The sequence below is a fragment of the Poeciliopsis prolifica genome, unplaced genomic scaffold (genome assembly GCF_027474105.1).
Source record: "Poeciliopsis prolifica strain line A6 unplaced genomic scaffold, Auburn_PproV2 SCAFFOLD032, whole genome shotgun sequence".
NCBI lineage: Eukaryota > Metazoa > Chordata > Actinopteri > Cyprinodontiformes > Poeciliidae > Poeciliopsis > Poeciliopsis prolifica.
In genome coordinates this window covers 2,095,154-2,122,758 of record NW_026562407.1, presented here as the reverse complement: position 1 = coordinate 2,122,758, position 27,605 = coordinate 2,095,154, and the positions used below count along the sequence as shown (strand labels likewise).

At 36.9% G+C, this 27,605-nt stretch overlaps 1 protein-coding gene across 9 annotated transcripts in view; it reads right to left on the bottom strand.

Moving 5' to 3' along the window:
• Positions 1-27,605, bottom strand: part of mark2b (MAP/microtubule affinity-regulating kinase 2b) — a 60,121-nt gene that overhangs the window by 3,557 nt on the left and 28,959 nt on the right. For 3 of the 9 annotated variants that reach the window (XM_055051127.1, XM_055051131.1, XM_055051126.1), the window contains 12 exons: positions 27,298-27,354; positions 24,762-24,998; positions 23,371-23,490; positions 21,967-22,069; positions 21,732-21,844; positions 21,492-21,566; positions 20,622-20,679; positions 20,197-20,348; positions 18,104-18,198; positions 13,388-13,528; positions 7,073-7,339; positions 4,242-4,268 (listed from right to left, as the gene is read on the bottom strand). In XM_055051127.1, coding sequence (XP_054907102.1) covers positions 4,242-4,268; positions 7,073-7,339; positions 13,388-13,528; positions 18,104-18,198; positions 20,197-20,348; positions 20,622-20,679; positions 21,492-21,566; positions 21,732-21,844; positions 21,967-22,069; positions 23,371-23,490; positions 24,762-24,998; positions 27,298-27,354 — 1,445 coding nt within the window. The remainder of the gene's footprint in view (positions 1-4,241; positions 4,269-7,072; positions 7,340-13,387; positions 13,529-18,103; positions 18,199-20,196; positions 20,349-20,621; positions 20,680-21,491; positions 21,567-21,731; positions 21,845-21,966; positions 22,070-23,370; positions 23,491-24,761; positions 24,999-27,297; positions 27,355-27,605) is intronic. The other 6 variants (XM_055051129.1, XM_055051130.1, XM_055051132.1 and 3 more) reach the window with 4 other exon arrangements.

Here is a 27,605-nt window from a genome sequence, read left to right as displayed (position 1 = left end):
AAAAAAATGTCTAAAAAAAAATCTATTTCGCACTGTTATAAATGGATTAAGTAATTTTATACCATTATTTAAATTAAACAAATGGCTAAATGAAATATTTTTACATTTGTTCCAATCAAACCCAGAAATATTAAGCAAATTTGAAAGAAAACATTTGACATTTTGGATCCTGTTCTCTACAAAACAAGTTTAAATAGTTCATGCTTCGCTTATTGTTGAGTAGGTGAAGAAATATTTTTAAAAATGTAATTTTTTTGGGTGATTTTAGATTTTAAAAATGATGTTTTTAGCTCATTATTTTCACAAAAAGTTTAGACATCAATGGTTTAGGATTTTAAGATTGAGGTTTTTAAATGCAATAATATTTTCTAATATTTTTAAACCAATGCAGGAAGTTCTGAATGCAAATAAAGCTTCTCATGAATTCACATTTCTGATCTGTGGGTTCGCAGTCAGCAATTTTTTTAAATGAGAACTAAAAAAAAAAAGCTACCTTTTGATTTTTAACAAGGCTCTTGTAGTTTTATTAAAAATAAATCGCCTAACACGAGAGCACCCGCTGCATTAAACTGTATTTCTGTCAGTTTGAGAGTTTCTTTACGTGACACTTTATTTAAAAGAGGAGGAAATTAACTTGTTTTGAGTCAGGAGCTCAGGATGTTTAATTTCTGCAAATCCAAAGTAAAATGTGTTTTCTGTCACGTTTTTAACGATATTAACTTTTTCTGTTTATAGCTCCACACATACGTTCAACTCATTTAAAACACTATAACTGAAAAGAGAATAACTGAGATCATCGAAACAAGTTGGAGCAAATGAGAGGCTCTCTGGATGAGGATGGAGCAACCAGGGCGGCATGATGAGGGGGCGACGTTAGGAGCACGAATGACCCCAGAACTGGAGGTTAAACCAACCTGTTAGTAACACATTGGACCTACACACACACACACACACACACACACACCGTCCACGCTCACAGCAGCAGATGGGACAGAAAACACGGAGGACAAACTGAACGGAGAGACAGAGACGAGGACGATGGGAGAGACGCATCCAACAGTTTGACGTCTGAAACCGGTTCCTGGTAGCTTAGTAACAGGAAATATAATACTTCATATTTTAAACAAAACCATCAACATTTATTGCAGATGGGACAGAAAAGACATGTTGAAAGCTTTAAAATAAATTCAGCTTTAACTGCAGCAGAACCTGAGAAACAAATATTTATTCAGTAGAGAAAGGATTAACTAATAGGATTTGTTGCTGTAAATGTTCTGCTAAGGATCTATTTAATTTGCGTTAAAAAATTAAATCAGAAACATTTGGGACAAATTTGACTTTCTGCTCTGTTGTCTTGTTTTTAATGTCTGGAGACAAAGGTGGCTGAGATGAGCAGGTTTCCATTTCAAATGTCCTGCTGTTTGACCTCGGTTCAATCTTTGTCTCGCTTCCCAGTTGGAGTAGAAACGTTTTGTTTTGTTGCGTCAAAATATACCGTATGAAACCAAGACTGCGTTCTTGATGCTCAATTCTAAAGTTTTGCTGAAATCTGATTTTTTTTTTCTAAATTGATTGTTCATGTTACAAATTAAATGCGACCACAATCAGACTTCTGTGAACGGTTTACGACCCCAGAAGAAGAACATAAACGTCACACAGCAGCTGTTTGAGGAGCATAATGGAAACACTTATGGATTATTAATTGACTTTAAAGTTTATTTAGCACTGGGAGATGACGGTGTCGTCACAAGAAGAAAGGAGGTTAAAAAAAAGAAAGTACGACCAGAAGCGACTGCGTTTCATCTCCAACCTGATTGGATGTGCAGTCCAAGCTAAGAGTGACGTGATGCGTGACGTTTTTCATAATTTCAAACTTACAATCTTAGCTAATTCGTCTGGGTTCAGTATTATGACGCACGTCTCAGGTTTTTCACTCCACAGTGGGATAAAATGCGACTGCAGACTCTGAAAACAATCGTGCATGTATCTTAATAGGTGTCATGTTTGGAAGTGGTAAAAAAAAAAAAATCTAACTTTTTGTGGAGAAAAGATTAAAATTCTCAAAATTCAGATTGTTATGAAAAGGTTTTCCTGCAGTGAACGCAGCTTTAACCATCTACGACGAATCTGATTCAAATATTGTTGATTGAATTTATAGAAACGCAGATGAGCTTAAAAGTAATTAAAAGTATACAGTTAGAGTAAATGCATGTGCAAAGTCAAAGTTTATAAAAGCTGCATTTATTTTAAGGCTTTTCAACATCCTAACTGAAAACCAATATATGTATCCGACTCTAAAGACATGTTTTAAATGAAAGTATGGGAGTCAAAGCTGTAAAATAATTATTTTTAAATCTACTTAAAAACACCTTAAAGTTGTTCTCCCAGCAACAGAATAAACATCTTTACTGAAATAATCTCATGTTAACACAGAGACAACATGTAATACAAGCTCTGACCAGCAGGTGGAGCAGTGTCCCGCACAAAGCGTTAGCATTGCTCTACCTGCTGGCTGAAACGAACCAGTGCAAGGGGTAAACTTCTCTCGACATGCTTTTTGCATTTCCAGTGAACACAAACATGTGGAAAGGTGTGAGTGAGTCGATCCACATGTTTAAATGATAAAGAGTTTTGGTTTTTCCAGCCACAGTTGCTCAAAGCCATCCAGGTCTGTCGCTGCTGCTGTTGATGTTAGAGAGCCAATGCCAGGAGTGAGTGAGAACAGAGATGAATGTTACGGGAGGAAAAGCCTGAAGGCGCTGCGGACCCGTCCCTCCTGGGTCCTCTCCTCTGCCAAACCGACCAGAGCTGAACGCAAGCCAGGAGGACGACCCGGCGTCGCTATCTGAGCTGATTACGGCACAGGGATGTGATGGGTGATGGTTTAAGGAGTTAGCTTGGATTAAAGGAGCATCAATAAATGCTGCGGGGAAAGGCCACAGTACTATCTACTATCATAAAGTGCTGAGGGAAAAAAACAAACCGTTTGATCCTCAGAGAGATTGCTTTTTTTTTGGTCACAATTTTTCAGATCATTCAACAAATTCTAACAAAGATGAAATGAGTAAACATAAAAAGGGAAAAAACAAAGCGACAAAGTAATTAACCCTAAACCTTAGGTGAATTCACGCCGGCCCTGATAAGAGAATAATTAAACTTTAATTAAACTTTAGCTTCTTTGCCTAGAAAGTCCGGTTCGTGAACCTGCCACTGGACTCTGATGCGAACCAGTGAACTCGGGTCTGGGATTGCTTGAAGTGAACTCTGCCCCAGTTTGAATGCTTATGTGAAACACTGACCCTTTGCAATATTGGACAGACGTCAAAACAATCTATGCGCTCCTGTAGATGAAGTTCATAACTTAACATCACTTTTATTTAGCTGATTTCTTTGTAAAAACGGCCATCCAGTGCTGCACAAACATTATCGTAAACCTTTGATGTTTGAAGAAGACGGTGATGGAAACCAGCCGTCAATCAGCCCTTGGGGTAACTACGAACTTTTTACAAGGCAAGAAGATTAATATACTCCATGAGACGAATATACTTCATGAGACTAGTAAGATGCAATCAAGTATTGCACTTTGGTTGATAATTGTTAGAAATTGCCCAACCATACAGAAAATTGGTCTTTTGTTCACTTTTCAGTCTGCTCTGATGTAAGGGGAAGGTTTTAATATTTTCTATATCATCTGAAATGTTTGTGACAAAAAAAAAGAGCAAAATCAACAATAATCAGTTTTTATTTCTGCAACTATTTCTCCTTGTTTTTGGATTTTTTAGAGAAAATGTTTGCACATCTAGGAAGGCAGAGGTTTGGTCTGAAATCTGGGATTTTTGCAGACGATCTGAGCTCTCACACATTCCAGCCGGATGGTAAACAGGATGGGGGGGCGAGGATGAGGTGGATGGGAAGGACGGTGGCAGGACGAAGAGGAAGAGAGGCGAAGTGTTACACTGCATGATGATGGCTTGGTGAGTGACAGGGATGTTAGTAAGAAAAATAAAATAAATAAAATCTGGCCAAAACACGGCACTCAAACTCAGGGGGGAAAAAAAGGGGCCAAACCACAGAAAAATAGGAAGGCAACAAAAGGAAGATCCGAACAAAAAAGCTGCACAAAAACACCAAAAAAAAAAATAAAGGGAATAAATATATATATGTGTAATATATATAAAGAGGAAAATATACGTGTAAAAATATATCAAGGGGTTATGTTTAACGTCAGGTTTGTTGCCTACCTTCTTGGAAACCTGAATGAGAGATTTCTACAAAAAACAAAAGAGGGATAAAGAAAGACAAAAAAAATTGGATGTATAAAACGTATGCATTTACAACTTTACTGTAAAAAAGATAAACTGTCCTCAGGATAAAAAAATAAATGAACAAAAAAAAGAAAATGAACAGACAAAACATCAGTAATCCTGCATATAGTGATTAAAGGTGAACCAATGTTGTTAGAGGGGTTTTAAAGGACGTCTGAGGGAAAATCTAAAACCTACGACGGAGTTATAGGGCCAAAACGAAACTGTAAAAATGAAGTTATGACTCTAAAGTCATACAATAAAGAGATATAATTACAAGTCATAATATTACAAGTTATGATATGAGAATAAAGTAGTAAAATTACAAGAATAATGTCAGTTATATGAGAATAAAGTTGCAATCATAAAAGAATAGAGTCAATTTTACCAGAATAAAGTCGTTATATTACTTTATTCTTGTGATGCCACAACTTTGTTTTCGTCTCATTTTGTTTTAATTTTCTAACTTTATTTTTATTTCTACATTTTCTTGTGATAATACAATTTCAATTTGATATTATTTCAACTTTATTCTTGTACGACTTTATTCTTGCAATATGCAATATTACAAAAATATAGTTTTACTCTCAAAATTATGACATTAATCTCATACAAGTTTATTTTCGCAAATGACTTTTCTTAATTTTACAATTTCATTCTCAAGTTTGCGACTTTACTCTCTTAATTTGATGACTGTCATGATTTTTTGACGCCATTCTCCATTTTATGACTTTACTTTCCTGATTTTATATTGTCATAATTTTACGACTTCATTCTCCTAATTCCTCTGCTATTTTGGTGGCGTGGCCCTAACGCTCTGCCGTAGAAAGCCTTTCTGCTCTGCCTCAACACAGTGAGACGAAACTCTCCTCTGCGTAACGCAGCCGTCCTGGTTGATCCTGAAATTAAGCGTTTGTGATGCGAGAAGATCAACCGTGCAGCAAAGAACAAAAACATTCCCATAAAAAAAAAACACACACAGAGACGGTTAAGCTACAACTTCATCTGTAAACACACAGACAGAAACTCCAGAACAAGCATGGCGGTAATGGTTGGGTGCTGCGACTTCCTGCTTTCCTGACCGGTTTGTGTGTGAGCATGTGTGTCAAGGTGTCTCCACTCGCGGTATTTATAGTTGTGGGAGAAACGATATCTCCGGTGTAACCATGGACACGCTGAGTGGGAGGCTTGGAGAGCGGCTGTACCTCCGTCTCCTCCTCGGACACACGAACGCACGCGCTTTGTTTCCGTGAGGACGGAACGCCAACGAAACGCCGGCCTCGTCCTCACAAACACCTGAATGACCCAGCAGAACTCAGACCGCCATAAAACTGATCAATCTGGAAGAAAATAATTCATTTATATTCCTCTAAGGATATATAAATGTCCTAAAATGACTCGCTGCTCATTGATCAACTTTGACTTCAAATATATGTGAAACTACACAATATTTTATTATATCTAGTTAACTTGCTTATCTTAATATTTGTTTTATTACACATTTTCTACCTACTTTTATTATTTTAGATTTATTATTATTATAACAACAATATTCTTAAATTGTGTGTTTATATAAATATATATTTTTATATTTATAATTAAAAATTAATATATTGGTAAATATAGCCACTAAACTGCAATTTCTATGTTCTCTCAGTGTCATTGCATAATGCATTTAAGGTAATTTAGTTCTATTGTTAGAGCTGCTCATTTTATTATTATAATCAATATTATTATCACCACTCATTGTCTCTATGTTACAGTTACATGATTATTACTAATATTGTTTTTTCATTTTCAGGTTTCAGATGTAATTTTGTTGAATTTACATTTTTCTCACATTATTATTCATTTATTTTCTATTTGTATTAATTATTTTTTTAAAGCCTATAACTACTAATATTTCTCAATTCATATGCAACCACATAAACATAATTAAGAAAAATATTACAATTGCAAGCATTATTAATCATTTCTTTTACTTATTTGATATTCAGTAAATTTTTAATAAATTATAATTCATATAGTTTATCATTTATTACTATTGACCCGTTTTATTTCTTTTCAGTAAATAGTCAAGGCTTCCACATTTGATACTAACATTTCTGCCTTAAAGAAACAAAACAGAATTGGATCTTCTCTTTGTCTTGCTTTAAAAATCCATGTTCCTATTATTCTGCTTTTAATGCTATAATAAAAGTCACTGCCCTTATTATTGTTAGCATGACATTTTTGTGACCGTCTACTCCAGCAGCTGCAGATTCATTCTTTGCCTTATGATCTTTAAATAGTCAAAATCTGCAACTTAATGACAATATATTTCTAGTTTAAAGAGAAAAAAAATACTTCAGTCTCTATGATAAATCCTGCACAACTGCATAAAACAAAATGCTGAAGAAATTGGACCACAACCAAAATGACTGGCTGGTGAGAGCAGCTCCAACCCAGATTACAGAGCAGCTGCTGCTTTCTACTTTCCTTTTTCACCTAAGCAGCGCTGTGGGGCTGCCGGTGCAGAGTACTGTAATTCTGGCAGGAAACTGGCCCGTTAAATGACTTGTAAAGCACATCTCGCCTCAGCCATCTTCAACTGGTGCTTAAATACCAACAATAACGACCACCAATATAACTTCACTGCCTGTAAACCTCCTCAACATCCTTCCTGTTTCACTTCCTTCCTTCCTCTGATCCTTCCTTCCTCTGAAGCTGCAAACGGAGACGATCCTCGACCTGCTCATCTTTCGACCACGACCACGACGATTACTCACTTTCGTACAAACTTGGATGTGAACTTGCTGAAAATCCCTGTGGCCCCGTGGCCCCGCCGGGCCTGGCTGTTGCCGTGCGACAGGGACGGGGACGCGGGCCCGCCGGGGTAGGCGGAGCCCTGCTGGTCGCGGGCGCCGCGCTGCTGGCCCGCGTGGAACGTGCTGCGGACGACCCCGCCTCTGGGGAAGTTGGTGCGGTCAGATACGGTCGAGCTGCTGATGTTGTGGGCAGACGGGGAGGCACCGGGCGGCCGCTGCGGCGCGGCGCTGCAGAGGAGAAGAAAGCGAAAAAAAGAGGGGGAGGAGGGGAAAAAAAAAAAGAGAAAGTGGTGTGATAAGGGAGAAAAGTGGGAGGTGATGAACAGAATTTAAAGCTGAAAAACGAGGATGTGGAAGACAAACAAGTTAGAAAAACATTGGAAATCCATTCACTTTGTTTTTACAGTCAATATTCTGATGAAGTCACGTCAGGTCAGCGACTACAGGCAGTTATGATCTTCAGTCTGAGGAGACTTTCACACTGAGCTAAAGCTTTGCGTTAGCATGTTTCACTGTGGATGCACAGATCCACTTTTGCTGCTTCTCTGCAGCTCCGTCGCGCTCTGACCGGTGAAAGTGCGGCTCGGTTTTAACCAGGTAGTGAGCTTTTCCTTTACACGCTGCGTTCCTCAGAACCAGGTGGGCGGGATGTGGTCAACTCTCTGCTGATGGAGAACCTCTAGTTCTAATGGACCAAAATAAACCCAGATATTTCATTTTGTCTTGTAGAAATTTGTTGCTTTATTTTTAAAACGTGTACAGGCAAAAAGTACAAACCAATCGCCACGCAAAGACTATTATTTTTAATCCAAATGAAAAATAAAATTTACATCACAAGTTAATATTATGTAGTTCCAGTGTTTCTGCGGTGTGAGCACAGCTGCACTGTTTCTCTCTTTTTTATTACTGTTCGTATTTCAGAGCGGCTAGCTGTTAGCGGCTAGCTGTTAGCTGCTAGAAGCGCTGCTAACTCATGGTCAGTCTGACGCAAAACGTGCTCCTGATTGATCAGAAATAATAAATCTTGAATACACTGAAACAATTTTTAAAAAAATTTAATTGCTAAACACTTAAAAACGATATCCAAAAAAGCCTTAATTTTGTCTGTTTTAACTTCAGACAGCGAGGAAAAATACTTTTATTAGGTGTATGAAAATATCTGGTTTCATCTGGAACATTTTTTATCAAATGTTTTTATTGCAGCTTATTAATAAAACTGTGCAGATAAAAAAAAAATCAAGCACTTTAAATGACATTCAAATATTTTCAAGGATTTCAAGCACCAGTATGATCCCTTGAATTACTTTAGCTAAATTAATCTTCCCAGAGATTACAGACTAAATAGAAATCAGGTCTGACTGATTATCTGGATCACCTCAGAGTGTTTCTCTGCTGTCGCCCATAAATACAAGCTTTCCGCCAGAGACAGATTGCATAACGAGTCTGAGAGCGAAGCAGTCCTCTCCAGCCCCCTCGACAAAACTTAGAGCTCAATCCAGAGCTGAGATCAAGAAGGGAGAACGTCAGCACATCAGTTAGATGAAACGAAGAAATAAAACAACCTAAACAACACAGGCTGGATCAGGTGGATCAGTTGAATAGTTCTGTGGATGGAAATGATGCGAGTTGGGTTAGATAATGCGTGTCAGCATTCAGCATTAAGAGAATCCGTGTTTCTAATGTAGCGTACGCAGAGGTTAATGGAGCGGCAGCATCGTTTCTAATGTGGCCACAATTAGAGGTTTTCTTCACATGTAGCATCAAATTAACCCTCAGCTGATCCCGTCACAAGCAGATGGCACTAGAGCATCGGAAAAGACCCGACAGGGAAAACGTTTTTAATAAAGTTGTGTCTCAATAAGTGATTCAGTTGAACATCATCATTATTTTCACCACTTTGCTGAAGCTTTTGTCACAACGAGCTGCAATTAATACCGTGTTGTTGTGGTTTCAGTCTTAGTCTTGACGCGGCATTTTTATGCTGCAACTTAATTCGACACTTTGGTCAAATGTAACCAAGTTTTTAAATTTGAAAAACTTTGAAAATTCAGATTTTCTTCACAGGTTTGCAGCAACATTTAAATGTCATTTAAGGCTCCATTGTTATGATTACAGCAATGGCTCTGAAAATAATTCCTGATTTAATTAACATTAATTTTTGAGTTTTTTTCCCCAGAATGTTTTTTCACCAGATGGCCTTTTTGACAGTCTGAATACTTCAATCATCTAGTTTAGAAATTAATTAATCTTTAACTGGAGCATACAGACTTAAAAAAAAAGCCCATTGGTGGATAAAAAATAAATCATCTGAATATGCTGCAATATGTTTCTTTTTTCCTCAATTGTTGGATTAATTGAGCGTATGAAAGCACTGCTGTTAAACTTATTTCTTTGCATGGAAAGTATTCCTGGCTCAATGTTTCTATTCACTTCATTTACTGAGTTTTCCTTTCCTGGTTCAGTATTTCAGCTTTAAGCCAATTTATTGTCCTACAGTGTGTTCTTAAAGGCAATCTTTTTGTTTTACCCAGAAGAAAGTACTTCTGGTCCTTTGGTTTGTTTTGTGTGTGGATCATCTTCCTCTGTTCAAACAAATAGTATTTTCCCCCACAGTCTCCACATGCTTGTTTAATGTAAGCTCTTCCTTACGTAACTGAATTTGACAGAAATGTGTTTTAATTTCTATCAAATTAGTATTGGATATGAATCTAACTGTTTTTTTGTGCAGAACTAGACTAATTTGGATTTATTTGAAACTAATTGGTTTCTTTATTGGATATTATTTAAAGTGAATTGGAGATAAATGTTTAATTTAAGCTTGTTATAAACAGGTAACTTTGTGACTTTAAAGACTTGCAACTCTTTTATACATCCTGTTTTCTTGCAGCCACACAGCGTTTCCTCGTCCTTGACCCCATTTAACCTCTCCAACCGTCTCCAGTTTCGTCAGACGCAGAAAACCCTGCAGGTTTTCGAAACGCTTCTCGAAGGAACCTTCAGCTTCAGATCAACAGCTTTGAGGAAGAGGAAATAAAGCAGCTCTAAAAATGAGAGACAAACGAGCAGCTATCAGCTGCTGTGTTGACTGCAGGTGCAAAAATTAACACAAAGAGGAGGCGTTTTGTACATCCTGTGCACTTGGAGTCCCTTTTCACACAGAATACTTTTATTCTAGACACGAGGAATTAAAAATGAAGACAAATGTGCCTCTGTGTGAGGACTGCAGTCAGAATTTGGGGAATACCACTCTGCTTTACAGGCTACAACCTGCAGCTCTTAACTTTTTTTTTTCTACGTTTATTGAATATTTTATATTACAAAACAAGCAAGTGATGTTGCAACTGGCATTAGATTAACATTCAAGAAATGACTAAGATATAAAACAGACACAGTAAAAAAAACAAAAACCCTTAGCACTAAGAATAATTTCCTTAATGAATCAGTAACTCTGACAATACAAGCAAGTCATTCCAGTTCAGCTCTTCATCATTTTGGTCAAAAATGCTAAACGATTGCTACTTTAAAATAAAATGCTTGCTATTTTTATGCAATATGTTTATGCAAAGCATTTCCAGAAAGAATGACACAGACAGAGCAAAGAATGCTGTTTTTCATCAAGTAACTTTTTTGACTTTTTGTTGCAAAGTTTGTATTTTACCATGACTTTCAATAACATTCATTTAAAGTAAATAAATGAATAAATTATTCCTTTGTGTAAAATTTTTGAGGATTTTCTTATTTAAAAAAAGCACATTTTGTTAAAAATAAAGATAATTTGTTTCATCAATTCTTTTCTTACTAATTTTTAACCATTTCCGCTACATATCGGTTTCTTCTGCATTGATGTGCAGCATTTTCTGTTAGTCTTGTGCAGTATGTTATGATCACTATTATTGTCACTGATCTATAAAGCTTCATATACATATTTGTTTTTAACAACAAAAACTGTATTTTTGTGTGAACCCTTACACTCAAAAGTTGCCTTTGTGTGACAATAAGCACTGTTTCTATTTCGACGCTTTTGAGGCTCTAATTAAATCTTGTTTAGTTGGACCAAACGCACAAAGGCTCTCAGGGTAGAAAGGTCGCTGACCTCTGTTTTAGATTACACCTGCCCATTTATGAGCAGAGAAAAAGAAAAGCAATATAAACTAAACTCCTTTTAAAATCAGTCAGAAAACGAGATATTTTGGAAGTCATGTGGATGACTGGACATGCTACGGATGGGAGTAAGTTTATGTTCTGCCTGTTGGTGAGTCGTGGTTCAGTCCAAGTGTCTGAGTGGTACCTTCTCTCCGGCGTTCCCAACCAGGTTCTGAACAGGCCGAGCTCAGGGCTGAAGGACGCATGCAACAGAACGAGACAGAACCACACACAGCCAGAGGGCCACTTTGACATTCGCTCTGCAGGAAGTTTAACTCTGACATTTGAGCCAGCTGCATCCAAAGTGTTCGAGATCTCCCCGATCCGCGCTGGGAATCACAGGCGGCGGTTTGGGGAAAATTAGAGCAAAAATATCAAAGTGGCCCTCAAGGAGACGCACAGGTAGAACGGGGAAGCAAGCCGACAGCAGGACAATGCAAGACACAGAAAGCAGGTAGCAAAGTCTGGTTGGAGGTTCTTGTAATGGAGTTCGGATTTCCCAGGCAATTTGTGTGAGATTAAGATGTACTGCAACAATTTTCACACAAATTAGGGGAACAGAATATTTTTTTTAGCCAAATAAAAGCCCTTTCTATACAAAAACAGCATGTCAGTATTTAACAAAAATTCTAATGCATTCAGAAAAAACAAAATAAATCAGTTGTAATAACTTCATGACATGATGAAGAGATAATTCATATGTTAATTCAGGTGTGCTGAAGAAACTTATAAAAAAGTAAGTCCTCTAGTATGAAGATGTCACTATTTCAACCTGAAAATCTACCAACACTTCTTTTTGTACCTTTCTAAAATATATATGAAAGTGGTTCTTCTAATTAAGCTCTAAGGACTTATAAGATCCATTTTATTCTCATTTTCTGAGTAAAATGTGCTGTGATTCAGACTGCTACAGGAGTAGAACCTTGTTTAATAAAAGCTACAACATGTAATTTATCTCAGGGATTAATTAATGTGTGGAGAAACATCTTTTTTCTCCAATCATTATGATAAACAAGGCTTCCTGTCAGAGGCAGAGTGTGGAGAAAAACCTGCTCAGCTTGATCTGAAACGTGTGATTGCTCAGTTATGGTCTGACGAGTAAAAAGTGTGATTTGACAGGGCCTGTTTAGCTGTAGGAAAAAAAAAAAAAAAAGCGAGCCATGTCAACATTCCCACAGTTTTCTCAGCTCGACTGTGTAGTTCCTGGCTGTTGCTAGGGAACCAGCGAATCTGAGGCTGCACTGGTAGCAAAAAATAAAAAAAAAAACATGTAAAGTCACAAACGCTAACATGTTAGCTGCTAACCTGTAAAGATGAAAGTCAGAGTGGTAGTTTTTCAGCTTGTTTGCTCAACAATGAGGTTAAAGTTGAATGAAAATATTCTGAAATCATTGGAGAAACATAAAGTTTTCCCCATTTTGATTCCATGACTGAATGTGTGAAGATGCAAGCAGAGAAGCAGGAAGAAGAACTGCTTCGATTGATTAAGTCATTAATGAGAGGGAATTATTAGGGATGCACCGATCCACTTTTTTCATTTCTGATACCAACATCTGAGGTGCGGCATTGGACAATATTGATCCGATACAGAAAAACAGTGCTGAATTGATTTAAAACGTTTCTTTAGACAGATATAGATGCACTAATTACACATTTCATAGCTCTTTTTATGAAGGTGAAACTTCATTAGTTTACGTATTTACATTTCAAAACAAAACTGCACAATGTGCCTTTTTTGTGTCCAAAAATGGAGTCTGGACCGTTTTTCTTCACCATCCTTTTACTGCCAAACCACCTTTGTTTTTTTGTCAAATGGCTTCAGGGATGACCAGGGATGCCATCTGCTGGATGGAGGCTAAACTTCAACACCAACAGAAGATCTAAGTGGACGTTTTAAGTTTATGGACTGGAACAAATTTGAATCTAATCAACAATTAATTGTTTGCATCCCTAACTGGGACCAATACAGATGTTTCTATTGGATCGATGCATCTCTAAAAAATTATTAGCACAGGGGGGAAAATCACAGATTTCTCCCAGATTGTGTCTTGATCTCTCCTCTGTGTCCTCTCCAGGAAGAGTGGTGTGAGGTAGAAAGGTGTGTGTTTGTGTGTCTGCGATGCAAAGACTTGCCTGGGCCGAGGTGCGTGCAGGTCAGAGGGGCATGGATGATTGGAGGAGGACAGGGACTTTTGGTGGCGGGGACGCGAGGACGTGGAGGAGAGGACGGCAGCGGCTGAGGCAGTGGAGGCTCGGGAGCCCGGAGTGTTTAGGCTGGCATGGGAGGGGAGGGAAGGAGGAAGAGGAGGAGGAGGAGGAACACCCCGCCCGGCGAAACACATCCAAACATATTCACACACACACAAGCGGGCGGGGTTTGTGTGAGGGTGGGTGGGGAAGTGAGGTGGAGTATAGTTAGAGGCAGCATTTATTGTTTAAAAACAAAATAAAATAATAATAAAATAAAAAAAAAGAGGAAAGTGAGAAAAATAAGTAGAGACAGGAGATGCATGCAACAAACACAGTTGGTCTTCATTTGTTTTCATCTGTGCGGTTCCACAGAAAAGGAGAAACCACAATCAAGCTGGTTTTTTGTGCTTTCATCTTTTCACATAAAGGAAAACACAAAGGACCAACTTCTAGATGATTCAGAGCCGTCGCACCAGAAGAAGGCAATTTATGGAGACAAAGAGAGACAGAAATGTGCAAAGCAATAAAACTCAAAACATTGGGAGACAAAAACATCTCTGTTTTATGGTCTATTGTGCCCAGTGTTTAGGACTGCTGTGCACAAACTGAACAACTAATTTTGCTTCTCATCCAGAGCTTTCTAAAAATTATTCATACCCCTTGAACCTTGTTCCAATCTTCTCCCATTAACGCAACACAATGCACAATTATAGGGCGTATCTCAGTAGAAATTGCTAAGCACAAATGAATCCAATTTAGTTTTAAGTTACAATTTAATTCAACATTGTCACAAAAATCTACCACTTTGTGCTACACGAAATCGGAAAGAAATGCATTTTGTTGTAACCAAACAAATGCAAAAAGTTTCACTGCTTAGTTCAAAAAGTGTGATTTATATCACCAAGCTGCACAAAGCAACTGCATTTAATCATATTTTCGAATTTACTGATATGTATTGAAGTATCAAGCATATTATTAGTTTTTTTATTTAAAATTCATTTAAATATATTGTGGCAATAAATGATGCCTCTTTCAAGGGGTATGAAAACTTTAGCAGAATCACCTGTGAATGAACATCAAATAACATTTAGTGATAAATATCTACTGCAAAAGCAACTAGCAGTTGGTTTGCCCAACTGTTGCATGGTTGCACTGTCTAAGCTCTGACTTTGCATTATAGATTTCATTTGCGTTCACGCTCCTGTCATGTCAAGCAGCAGATTAGGGCTAAAACGATTAATCGTGATTAATCGATTATTTAAATAATCCTCAACTAATTTAGTAATAGAATAAATGTTAGCTGGAGTAGGCCATTTCCTGAAGAAAAAAAAAACAATTAAGAGTTGTAATTAAGTCAAAACTATGCAAAAAATATATACATTTGCATTTAAGATGAAAACACTTTTGTTTGTAAATATGTTTTAACTCCTCAAGCTGCAGATTTAGCTTCACCTGGATCGGATTTACTAAATAAATGCTACATTATTGCACTTTAGGCAATCAAATGTTTATTCACTAAAAAAGGAATTTAGTTGTTTATTTGCATCCTTTAATGCATTCTTAATATTACATAAAAAGGCTTAAGCGGTTAAATGAAATGTATAATTTTTCTTATCCAATTAATTGACAAATCGTCAAAAAAAAAAAAAAAAAAAAACAGATTCAGATTCTCGACTTTCTAAACATTTTCTATTTCCATCTCCTTAACTTCCCTGAACTACATCTGTGTTAATTAGCAAGCTTGTCCAGCTGCTACAGAGCTCTGCACATCACTGACAGCTCTAACTTTGTGCCAACATGGACATAGAGTGAGAGAGACAGAGAAAAAGAAGAACAAGAACACACACAGTGAGGGTACTGTGTGTGTTCTTGTTGTTTTTCTCAGAGTGGTACCACAGGGAGACAGAGAAAGAGATCGTTAGAGAGAGAGAGAGAGAAAGAGGCACAGTTACTAAAGTCGAACAACAAATGATTATTGCACAGAAAAAAAGACATAACAGTGAGGGGGAAATTCTCTCTTTCCGATATGGATTAGCAAGGCTGGCGAAACAAAGCACTGCTTTTTTTTCAGGAGTTTTACACATCAGGACATAATAAAAGCCGTCAAGTCTTTAAATAAAACTACATAAAGGAGAGAGAAATTGGTGGAGTTTGGTCACCCCTAATCCTTTCATAGGATTTAAGAGGGAAAGCAGCAACCAGGTGTTAGTAATTAAATTAATTTGATGAACGGCAATCTCATAAGAGAAGGAGATTAGAAAGTTTTCAGCTCTAAAGTGTCCAGCTGTGTTTTAACACAATGCCACGCCGGAAAGGCATCAGCAACGGCTTTACTGCTATCAATCTGGGAAGGTTTGTAAAGTAATTTACAGACAACTAGCAGGTCTTGATGAGCAATTAAAATTTTGTGCTAAAATACGATTTTTTATTTTTGTAGTTGTTCTCGCTACTAAATAAACGCAAACCCAATCAGACTTGTGTATGAATAGTTTACAACACCAAAGCGATGCGCATGTGAAGAAGAAGAACGTTGACGTCACACAGCAGTGTCTGATTGTGGAGGTGAAAATGGATGGAGCCGTTTGTGGACCGATTTAAAGTTTATTTACCAATGATTCTCAACGTCATGAAGCAAAGAAAATAAAAAAAAATTTAAAAAATGGTGGCATTTAAATTAGCATTAGCTTTTTAGCTAATTTTGTCTTCAAAACTAAAAAGCTATCTCAATGAACAGATTAGGTTTATTGAACATGCTAGTGTAAGCCAACATGAACTTTTTGGCTACAAACGCTTCAAAAACAATCAGATAGGTATCCGATTTAGCACCATATATAGACGAGGCACAAATTGGACTTTTAAGGGTAGAAAATATCAAAATAAGTATAAAAAGTCAGATTTGGGTCTCATTTGTCTGCTGTGTGAACATAGCCATAAAGTACAGGCTCCAGCCAGCAAGTTAAACGGTGAAATTTGTGAACAGCACTTTCTCAGATGAACAATTAGAAAAATGTAGTTTAGCTAGTAGAAAAATATGCACTACTGAATAATTGCATGAATAGTTGCCAAGAAATTGATTATATCTAAGCAGTTTTTCCAAAATGGAGTTTAATTTAGTTTTAAACACATTCATTCTTGCTTCATATTCTGAAAGAAAGAAAGCTGTTGTGTGTTTTTATGCAGCATTTAGACTTAAATACCTTCAACACTTGGTTGAGACCAGATTATTTTATTAGGTCCTGATATGAAGGAAAAAAGCTAGAATTGACAGTGGGTGTACTTTCATTTTACCATGACTATGTTTAAAGCTGCGCAAGCCTATAAACACAGACCACACAAATTAAGGAGAGGGTTAATATTCCACCAGTGGTGCTAATCTCAAAAAGAGAGTGAGGGAATGTAGAAATAGGACGAAAGATTAATATTAAGACAAGGACTAAAGGAAGCCAAGAAAGGAGGAGTCAGAGAAAAGCAAGACTCAAGAGTCCAGAGGGATAAGCGCTCAGACAAAGATAAAAGACGACCAAATTAAGAGCATTAGAAGAGTTGAGACGGAGAATGAAGATGAGAGAGAGACAGTGGGAGAAGTAAAACAAGTAAAAAAAAAAAGCCCAAACTTCAAAAGCATTAATGATGATTAAAAAAAAAAAGCAACTTCAAAAACAAAGCAGATGATAACCACTATGTTAGCAGAAACTAGCATAGCTAATAGACCCACATGACTTTAAAAACATAAAGCAATGAGCTCTGAAATGAGCCCTTCATCACCAGGCAGCACTGAATCAGAAGACAAAAATCTGTGAAAAATGTTCAGATACATCAGTGCCTGAGCACAGATTCAGCTGAATTTCTGCTACTGCAGATAAAGCGCTGCTGGCACCGAAAGGGGTCATTTGAGAACGACAACATGAACAGTAATAAAGCAGTTATGAACCATGAACGCCGTCGCAGTTGGGATTATGTTTTGGCTTGATGTTTAAAGCTCATGAGAAAGCGTACAAAGCGTATGGCTGGTTAAGCATGAGCTGCATGTGAGGACATGAATGAGTCGGGAAATGCAAAATTTAATGACGGTTGAAGCAAATATTTGCTTTCGATTAAGCATGTAGTTCCAGTGCAGACAAAAGACTTTAACATTTTTTTTTTGTCCAAACTGGAAAAGTCTGAAGCGACTGAGAAAGAACAGTTTGAAGCATGAGCCAAATTTAGAAAGAGTAAAATGAGAGGGAGTATCCCAATCCCAAAGGAAGAACATGGGAAGCCAGTTTTATAGCCTAATATTATAGACTTGCGATTCCTTTTACCGTCCAGTTCCCTCGAACTCCCTGCTCTGACTGCCGGGCCTCCATGTCAGCATCATGGGGGAAATCTGTAATCTACTGGAGGTCTGGCCTAAATTCCCAGGACGGCCTGGTTTTGGAGTCCAGGAGGGCTTACCCCTCCCTGCGCCAGCTGGCAGCACTCTGCAGAGCACCAGCCAAGGTCTGGGGATCAGTCAGCGACATGGCTGAGGGGCGGCTTCGTTCACAAACCGGTGTGAGCGCGCTCTTGCTCGGCATGCAGCGGCGGCGAAACGGCACCGGCTGCCTTTTGATTGATGTATGTGTACTGTGGTCTGTTGGAAACCTCGTTATTTTGCGAGCCTGGGGTGTGTTTGTGTACCTGTCTTTGCCATTCTGAATGCCAGTGCCAAGCGTGGCTCTCTCAGCCAGCGGAGAGTTCCTACTGCGGCTGGTACCGGTGGAGAGGATGCTATTCTGCAGACGGACAGAAGATAGAAATGTTTGAACCAGACTGACTGTTCGCCTTTCACATCAGAATCATATAATTTCTTATCAATTCACTGAAATACACTGGAGGTTATGGACTGTGATAATGGCAGCTAATGACTGATGCAGAGAAATAACAGCATTTCTACACCCGACACAATGCTTATGTAAGCAGCTGAGTGGCTATTTTACGGACGGACGATATGGCTGAAAAACGTGACTGTGTAAGAGTTTCATATTAGTCAGTATCAATAATTATTTATTAGTTTTTTGTTTTAAATTTATGAAACACAGCCAAACTGGCTGCGTGACCTTTGAGTTTTCACTCCACGTTGTTGTTTTCTATTTTTAAGCAGTTATGACGCAGGGTGGTGAAACCTGAAACTGCTGCTGCGCAAAGTTACTCAACTGATTGTTGTTGCTAGGTAACCAAAGGATGAGAGAGTTGTTGCTAGGTAACCAAAGGATGAGTGAGTTGTTGCTAGGTAACCAAAGGATGAGGGAGTTGTTGCTAGGTAACCAAAGGGTGGGCAAGTTGGTTGATTCCACCAACTTTGCTTCACTGGTTGAGAGAGGTTGAACAGCTAAAGCCCTGCCTCTGCCTACATCCCCCAGAATGCTGTGCGGTTCTGCATCAGAGTTCAGTGAAAAGATTGAATATTCTACTGGATTGATATTGATCACGAGTCGATTGCGATATACATCGTTATTGATTTACATTGGGAGGGACCATTGCTGCCGAAAACTCTACCCTCTCTTCATGGAAAGTATGCATGGCCTAGTAGTTTAGTTTCTCTTTATCTGCTCCGTTTGCTTTCCTTTCCCATAGAAAGTTTTTCTTTTTAGACAGAGCTGCTAAGGAGCCAATGCTGCCAGTAACATTTTGTCCTCTCTCTTTCTGAAAATGTTGCTCCTGGCTCATAATAGGCTCAGTGTTTTGTTCCAACACTGCAGTTACTGGTTATTTTAGTAATCATTTATTTTATTGAGTTATCGGATAAATAAAATTGGCACTTTCTGCTGATTTTTTTTTATTGAACCATTTAAACTAATGTGTTACAATATAAAAAAATGGAAATAATTGAAATTTTTCAACGAAAAAATCTTTTTATTGCCCCAAATGCTTGAGTGTATGCTTGATAATTTGCAGGAAGGTAAAAAAAAAATCTGCATATGAAAAGTTCACCCCTTTTCTTTTGACTTATCAATACAGTTTAACGTCGATATGTTGAGTATTTTTCAAAACATTGGATGCAAAAGGTGCTTATCACGAGATTTAGATATTTATTTATTTTTGACAAAATTTTAACTAAAATCACCACTTGAGAAATTCTAAGTAGAACATATTTACAAATAAGGTTTTTCATCTTAAATGCAAAATGTTTGTATTACTGTTGGCTTCTTTTGAGTCTGCGTACTTAGTTAATTATTATTTTATAACTAAACCAACTGACAATCGTTTCAATAAGCGATTCATCATGATTAATTGTTTCAGCCCTACTTTGCTCTTAAGCTTTTTTAATCCCTGGCCGTTGACTGAACCATAGAAAGTATTCCTGACTCAATACTTTCTTTTTTTTTTTTAAAGAAATTAATCCTCTTCAGTTTCACAACATGATTTATTGGACAACCATTTGTACTGGCATTTTATAATCAAAAAGTACTAAAAGTATTTAGATTTGAATGTGTTCATATGACTGGATTGTATTCAAATGAATTTTTAAAAAAAAGGGAAAGGAATTTAATTGGACACATTAAATGTCCTGAACTCTTTTTCTCTGTAAACGTTTTTCCCCAAACAGTTTTTCACATTTTGTTTTAAAGTAGTAAAATGGATGTCTTGAGGTAGAAACAGAAGCAATGTTACAGAAACAACAAATAATCAGAAAACATCTCTATTCTGGTATTGCCGTTTCAGTGAAACACATAAATGAATGGATGTAGTTAGTTAATTTTTGTCGTTTCATTAGAGCACGGCGTTCTTACAGTGGAAGGCGTGGCGCTCTTTTTACGATCCGATGAGACCAGAGGGCTGGCCCCCACCTTGGTAGTGGAGCTGCCTGACGAACCTTTCCTCCCAGAATCCTCTGCTGTAGAGCGGTTGTCGGACAGACCTCCCCTCTTTGAGTAGGAGGAGCCTAAGAGAAGACAGAGTTGGCGTCAGACGCAACATCACTTTTAAAGTCCTGCAGCTCATTTGTCTAGCATCACACCAATTTCTACTTAACTTGAATGTTTTCCACAGCACAACTAAATGTATCTACAAAATAAGTGCTTCACTCATAAAATTGGACAGAATAAAAATTAAAAATGAGCTCATTTGTTTTTCAAGCAACCAGATAGCTAAACTTGCTAATTTCCTGTCCCAGTTCACATCAGCTTTAATGAACTCTGATAAAAACCAGCCTCACTCTGGTCAGTGGTTCTGCGATTCTGAGGCTTCGGGTTGGACGACACGCTGCGCTGTACCTGTGAAGGGAACCGAAGGAACAAATTAGCCAAGTCCAACGTGATGGTGACAAAATACTGTCGAACTATTGTGCTGCTGTTGTTTTGTAACCAAACTGAAGTTCCTATTGGATGTCACAGGTGCAGGAAATGATTTGATAATGTAAAAAAATAAGAAAAGAAAAACAGAAAATAGTTTTAAAAATAATAAAATTTATGTAACTAGGCCGTTCAAGATAAATTTTGCTGGACCTTAAATTTTCTCAGAAATTAGTGCAATAAATGATAATATTGTCATTTTAGTTATGAAATTATACCATAAAATAGGAAAAATTTGTTTAATTTCCAGAAAATATGTAACACAGGAACTGGAACACATTTTAAATATCCAAAATAAATAAACAAAACTATCAAACCATTACATAAAATGGATCATAAAGTTCAACAAAACAGAGTTGCCCTTCAAAACATATTGATAAAAACACTTGAACAGGAAAACAAGCAAAAACAAAAAAAAAAAAAAAAAAAAAAAAAAAAAAAAAAAAAAAAAGCAAACTAACTACTTTGTATTGTGTGTCAAATGTTTGCATAATATTTTAAAATGGCAGCTTTTCACTAATTTTAAAGATGAAGATAATTACACAAATGAACATGCAAATTGAAATTATCGAGGTTTACTGCTGGAGTCACTGAATTTGTTTGCATTTTTACAGAAAGAGCCCCAGTCCACAACCTCCATGTCCCTTCAATGCCCGTATAGTCAGAACTTACAAAGAGGACAGGTGTGATTTAGAGGTTAAAAAAAAAAGCAGCATTAATATGTGTATTTGCACCTTGTGAGGTGGAGATGGGGCATTTATGTTGCTTAAATCACTTCCTGGCCTTGGTTTGAGGGGTAGTTCATCCAGCTGAGGAGAAGGAAAAACATCATCAGGCACTGAGACACAAACACAAAAAAGACTAATGGCGCTCTTATGTTTTTATGTAAATACTGAAAGGAGTTACTAAGTCACTTTATTACAAAACAAAACAGAACAGAGGGTTGGTGCGTGAGCATGAGAAGAGGTCAGTACCTCAGAGTTCCTATAGTCCAGAAGCAGGAACGTAGCCATCACTTCATTGTACTTCTGGTTCAACAGAGAATCCTGGATCTCTTCTTGGGAATATCCCATCCGCAACATTTTCTCTTTACACAGCAACACAGATCATTCACGATTAAAACTTTGTGCTGCTTGTGTAGCCATAACCCTGTATGTGAAAGGGCAAAGAGCACTTAATGAAGAACAGATAGGTGGAGCTGCTATGTACCTGTTCTCCTGGGGTCTTTGTAATCTGGCAGAGGTTCGATGTAGGGTTTGAGTTCATCCTCTTCGTAGCCCACATTCATCCATCGGTCCCTCATTATCTGCTGCTGAGATAAAAAAACAAACAAACAGGATGACAAGGTTTGCTAAATGGGATAAAATACACTGCTTCATCCTAAGTGCACAATAGAGCATTACCTCAGATCCTTGTAACTATCTGATACATTTCATAACAATTCCTGTTATTTGCAGTTTCACTCATCTTAACATTATTGTTAGTTGCACACTTCTGCAAAATCTTTAGTTTTATATAATACATACAATCTGTTGTTTTTTTAAATGCACAAATACACGTAAATATTATATAACTTTTTAAAAATTATGCTGCTCGGTTTCACTTTCATTAGATCAGAGTACGCCATTTCCTGATTATGTTTAAGTTATAATCTTGTCCTTAATGCACAGTACATTTCCTAATTTTGCTTGTTTTTATTTACAGGGCTCTTACATTTTCAAATATGATTAATTACACCAATTACACCGATCAATAAGCCATTGAGCCATTAGGAATGATCAATATTCATTACACTGAAACAATCAAACAAAGTGTGCTCACATAAATGATCTTCCTGCTCAAATTAAATGCATCAACACAGTAAACAAAGAACGTTACAAAAAAAATCTCTTGCTAATTTGTCTACCATTTAGCTAATAGAAATAATTTTGGTGATTCTAACTAATCTAAAAGAAAAACTAGTAGATTAACTTCAGACAATGATTTTTTTTTATTGTATTGGTTGTATGGAAATATCTTGTTTCAACTGTAAATAACATTTTTCACATTCAGTGTTTCAATCAAGCATTAGGTTGTGCTTTATTACAAAATTGTGCAGTTTGAATATCAATTACTTTCAAAGACTGAAAAAATTACTTTTCAAACATTGAAAGCACCTAATTGAAATTTAAGCACCCGTAAAAACCCTTAATACTTTTTTAAAATTATCTTTGTGTGAACCAAAATGCCTCAATCCTGCTGTTATAACAAAAAAAACTTTAAGATGCAATCAGAATTATTTTCCCTGCTTCATTCGTATCACATTGTTCTTGAAACAAAGGTCCCACTGTTTTCCAGTAAGTAGCAGCAAAAAAAGTGACATAAAACTGAACCTAGCATGTGTTCACTACGCCTTTAAAAATCACTTTACACTGTCGTAACAAAGTCACATGCAGCTGATGAAACAATCTAGGTTTACCACGTCATGTGTGTAACAAAAACTGGTTGTATGCAGTGTTTAATAATAATTCAGCTTTATGTAACATGTTTAATCGTCATGATTAGTGGGATTTCCTGTTTACTGCTGTAGTAGCTGTGTGATTTGTGCTTTTAAATTAGTGCATGTCTGCATACCTCGAGGCTGCCTCTTTTGGAAGGGTTTAGGATTAGGAACTTCTTCAGCAAGTTCTCACAGTCAGTGGACATGTAGAAAGGGATCCTGTATTTACCACGCAGCACACGCTCTCTCAACTCCTGCACAGCAACAAGAGCATCAAAGGTTAAGGGTTAATTCCACATATTTAGTCCATCTTTAACCTGGCAATCAGGTCTGTTCAGATAGGTCATAAAAGTTGTTTACTTGAAAAGAAACAAGGGAATTAGTCCAAGTAGAAGACAACAACAAAAAACAATCACTTCAAAAACAGTTTTTAAAAAAATTATTATTCTAATCCTTAAGTGTTTGGACAGTTACTTGGTTTTTGTTCTTTCAAATAATGAAAAATTACAAGAAGCTGTTAAAATGTTCTGGCTTTTAGATGCAATATGAAAAGAACCAAGAAAGTAAAATTAGAAAGATTCAAAAGAGTTTGTGTTTTTTATTGTAAAATATGCAGCAATATCTAGAATCCACACAAGCCTAGATTGTGGCTCTTCAAACCCACATGTGGTCAAGAGTAGGAAGTGAAACTCAAGGTCACCATTGTGTCACGTTTATGTGACACAAAATAATGGATTACAAATTAAAAATTCATATAAACTGATCATTTAAAAAAGTAAAGTAAAATATTAAAACATCATCAATTTGTATTTTTAAATATAACCAACATAAAGTGTTTGTTGGTCTTTTTTTTTTCTTTTTGTTATTTTTGTATAATAAGTAAATATTCAACAAAATGCTACTTACTAGGTGAAATATCATCAATTACTATATTTGTGTTAACAGGATTAAATGAACTTTTTCTGAAAGTGAAAAGTTTTCACATTAAAATATAAAAATTAAGAGTTTACATTTTTCAGAGTGAAATTTTGAGGGTTTTTTTGGTCTAGTTTCAAGTGCAAATATTTTCGTACACTTAAATAAAACAAAAGTTACTTAACAGAAACTTTTCAGGAAGATATAAGAGTTTATTTTAAGGTCAATCATTCATTAATATTGATGAAAAAAAGTTAAAATTTCATTGGCAGATTATTTCACTTACAACAATGGAAAAGTGTCTTGTAAGTGAAATAATGCCAATGGAACAAGAACTTTTTCTTCAATGTCTTATTTCAGTTGCGCAAAGATGTTTGCACTAGAAACTCGACAAATAGTTGGGAATATTTTTGTGTTTTGCAGCGTCCAACTGCGATGTAGACTAAATGTAAAAAATGTGTCCGGCCCTTTATTCAGTTTGCTCCACATCTCCTCATTTTGAATTTAGTGGGCCAAACAGAGCAGAAACTAGCCTGATAAATCCAGCAACCACCTGATTGTGTAACGCACAGAAAACACAACCAAAACCAAAAAGTCTTCCCGTCCCAACCTTGAGGTTTTGTCCGTCGAAGGGCAGCGAGCCGCTGACCAGCGTGTAGAGGATGACCCCCAGGCTCCAGACGTCCACTTCAGGCCCGTCATACTTCTTGCCCTGGAAGAGCTCTGGAGCGGCGTAGGGCGGGGAGCCGCAGAAAGTGTCCAGCTTGTTCCCCAACGTAAACTCATTACTGAAGCCAAAATCTGCTATCTTGATGTTCATATCTGCGTCCAGCAGCAGGTTTTCCGCCTGCAGTCAGAGAGGCGTGGGAGCAGAGGAGGAGGAGACAGATGGACCAAAAAGTGAGGCACAGAAGAGGGTTCGCTTGTCCAAAAAGTGCATCAAGCTAGAAATTAAGCTGATTATTTTTGCTCTGCTTCATCTAAATGATTTATTTAGACTAAATCTTTCATTCCTCTTCTTCCGTGCAAACTGTGACAGCAGAGAGAGTCTCACTGTCTTGCAAATGAGTTTAGAAAACTATAGTAGTATTTGTTAAAGACCGAAAATAATAATCATGTTGGATCAAACACGTGCTTTCAAAGTGATGGTCTGAGGCGAAGTGAGCTCCCAGTGCTCATACTTTAATGTGCGGCGTTTTATCTTTAAGCCTGAAGTGAACCACCGAGTAAGGAGGCTGGGTTGCCTAGCAACAGGTGTGCTCTCCTTTTCACTTGCTCTGAATGCTCGGCAGCTTCTGTGCGTTTCTGGGTGAATGAGCATCAACTACAAAACCGACGTCGTCTCAGAGCTCTGATCCCAAAATGAATGAGAGCAATTTCTGCTCTTTTTAACGGCGCCGGGTGGGATTCTGGTGGGAAAACCCATCAATCGCACCGAGGTCTCACACCATTACCACAAAACTGTGACACAAAAAAATTTCTAACTTGATCCAATTACTTTGAGAGCAACATAACTAAGACTTTATTTATGCTGACTTGTTTTTTTTTTTCTTCAATGCTAATCAATATGGATGTGTGTGAAGAGACCAACTGGTCTATAAAACTAAAAATATTAAGTCAAATATTAAGAAATATGAAGTAAAATCCAGCAATATTTATATATACATATATACACACACAGAGGTCGGAGCAAGTCGCTCTTTTGCAAGTCTGAAGTAAGTCTCAAGTCTTTGTCCTCAAGTCCAAGTCAGGAGTTTGGAATTTCAAGTTTGGAGTCTTTATTCTTTTTTTTAACAATGTTCCAATTATGCTAAATTTAAATAATAGACCATGTGTTCTTTTTAAAATAAAACACACAACGCACTCATTTCACATAAAGCACAGTGGTTTTGAATTTTGATGTGATGGTAAAATAAATATGTCAGCCCAAGTGGGGTTAAATCTACAAACAATTTCACATCTCAGTATTGATAAAAACGTGTCAACATGCCAGAATCACTAATATATATATATATATATATATATATATATATATATATATATATATATATATATATATATATATATATATATATATATATATATATATGCACACGTATGTGATGATGTAGTCAGAACGAGTTACATCAACTATTTCTTTCAATAGATTATGTAAAAAGGAAAATTTAAACATTGATGGAGCATTTAAAAAAAGTCAGCAAAGGCGACAAACATGCTGTTTTATGTAATGTCTGTAGATTTACCCAAAAAATATCATTATGTTTCTAGTTTTACAAAATTTCAACATAAGATAATTGAGAAATTATCATTTATATGTAAAAGTAGAACAGCTTGAATGTTTAAGGCTGATTTGTGTATTTGCATCTTTTAATGTATTTCTGGTATTTTATTTAAAAAAATACTGTCAATTGTTTTTATCTGATTCATTATCAGAAAAATCATCTAAAAATAATCGTTTGTTGATCTAAAATATAGTTCAGAACAAGAAGAGAAATATCACATGAACATTCTCAGCTTTAAATATATTTTCATATTTTCTGCATTCTTTGTTTTGTTTCTTTCAATTATTACAAAGATCAGAAAACTTGAAAACACTTCATACCCTTTTAGTTTTAGAAGACTAAACATTCTTCAGAAGCAAAACATTGAGTTCTGCCTCAGTGTGGGACGTAGGGGGGGATTTCTTTGAGGTTATTGTGGCAGTAATCACGATAATGTCTACACGTCTGCCTTCTGGTACAATAAGAGGATTTAAAAAGCGCCATAATATGATGAACTGAAACGACCCGGAGGCTCAGATCGACGTGTGCAAAGCTGCAGCAGAGGTTTTGCCCCCAAATTCTGTGAATCGAACAGAAATAACCCAAACAATTTTCCTAAAACGGACAAAACATGGCGATCAAAAAGAGACACGGAGAGGTTATATCATCTTCGTTATTAAGCTCAGGGCCACTTGTTGGAGGGGGGGCAGCGCTAATCCAAAATTAAAATCATGAGAGGATAAATGTGTTCAGAGAGATGGGGATGCTTCTTCTCACACAGAAAATCGCTCATTCAGTAACGTGTGTGTGTGTGTGTGTGTGTGTGTGTGTGTGTGTGTGTGTGTGTGTGTGTGTGTGTGTGTGTGTGTGTGCGCGCGCACTCACCTTGAGGTCTCTGTGTACTATACATTTCTGATGACAATACTGCACTGCTGACACAATCTGGAGGGTGAAAGAGAGAGAGGCGTTCAGGGTGAAAGAGTTGCATAATTAAGTAAACGGCAGAATGCTTCATTAGGAATTAATCAGGAAGCATTTATGAGGAACCAGAATAGACTCGAGGTTTGCCACAGAAATGTCACTGAAAAAAAATAGCTTGAATTCATGCAACACCATTTCCTGGACAGTGTCTTGCAAAAGTATTTATACCTCTAGAACTAGGGTGATGCATCAAATTTATCAATTCATCCAAT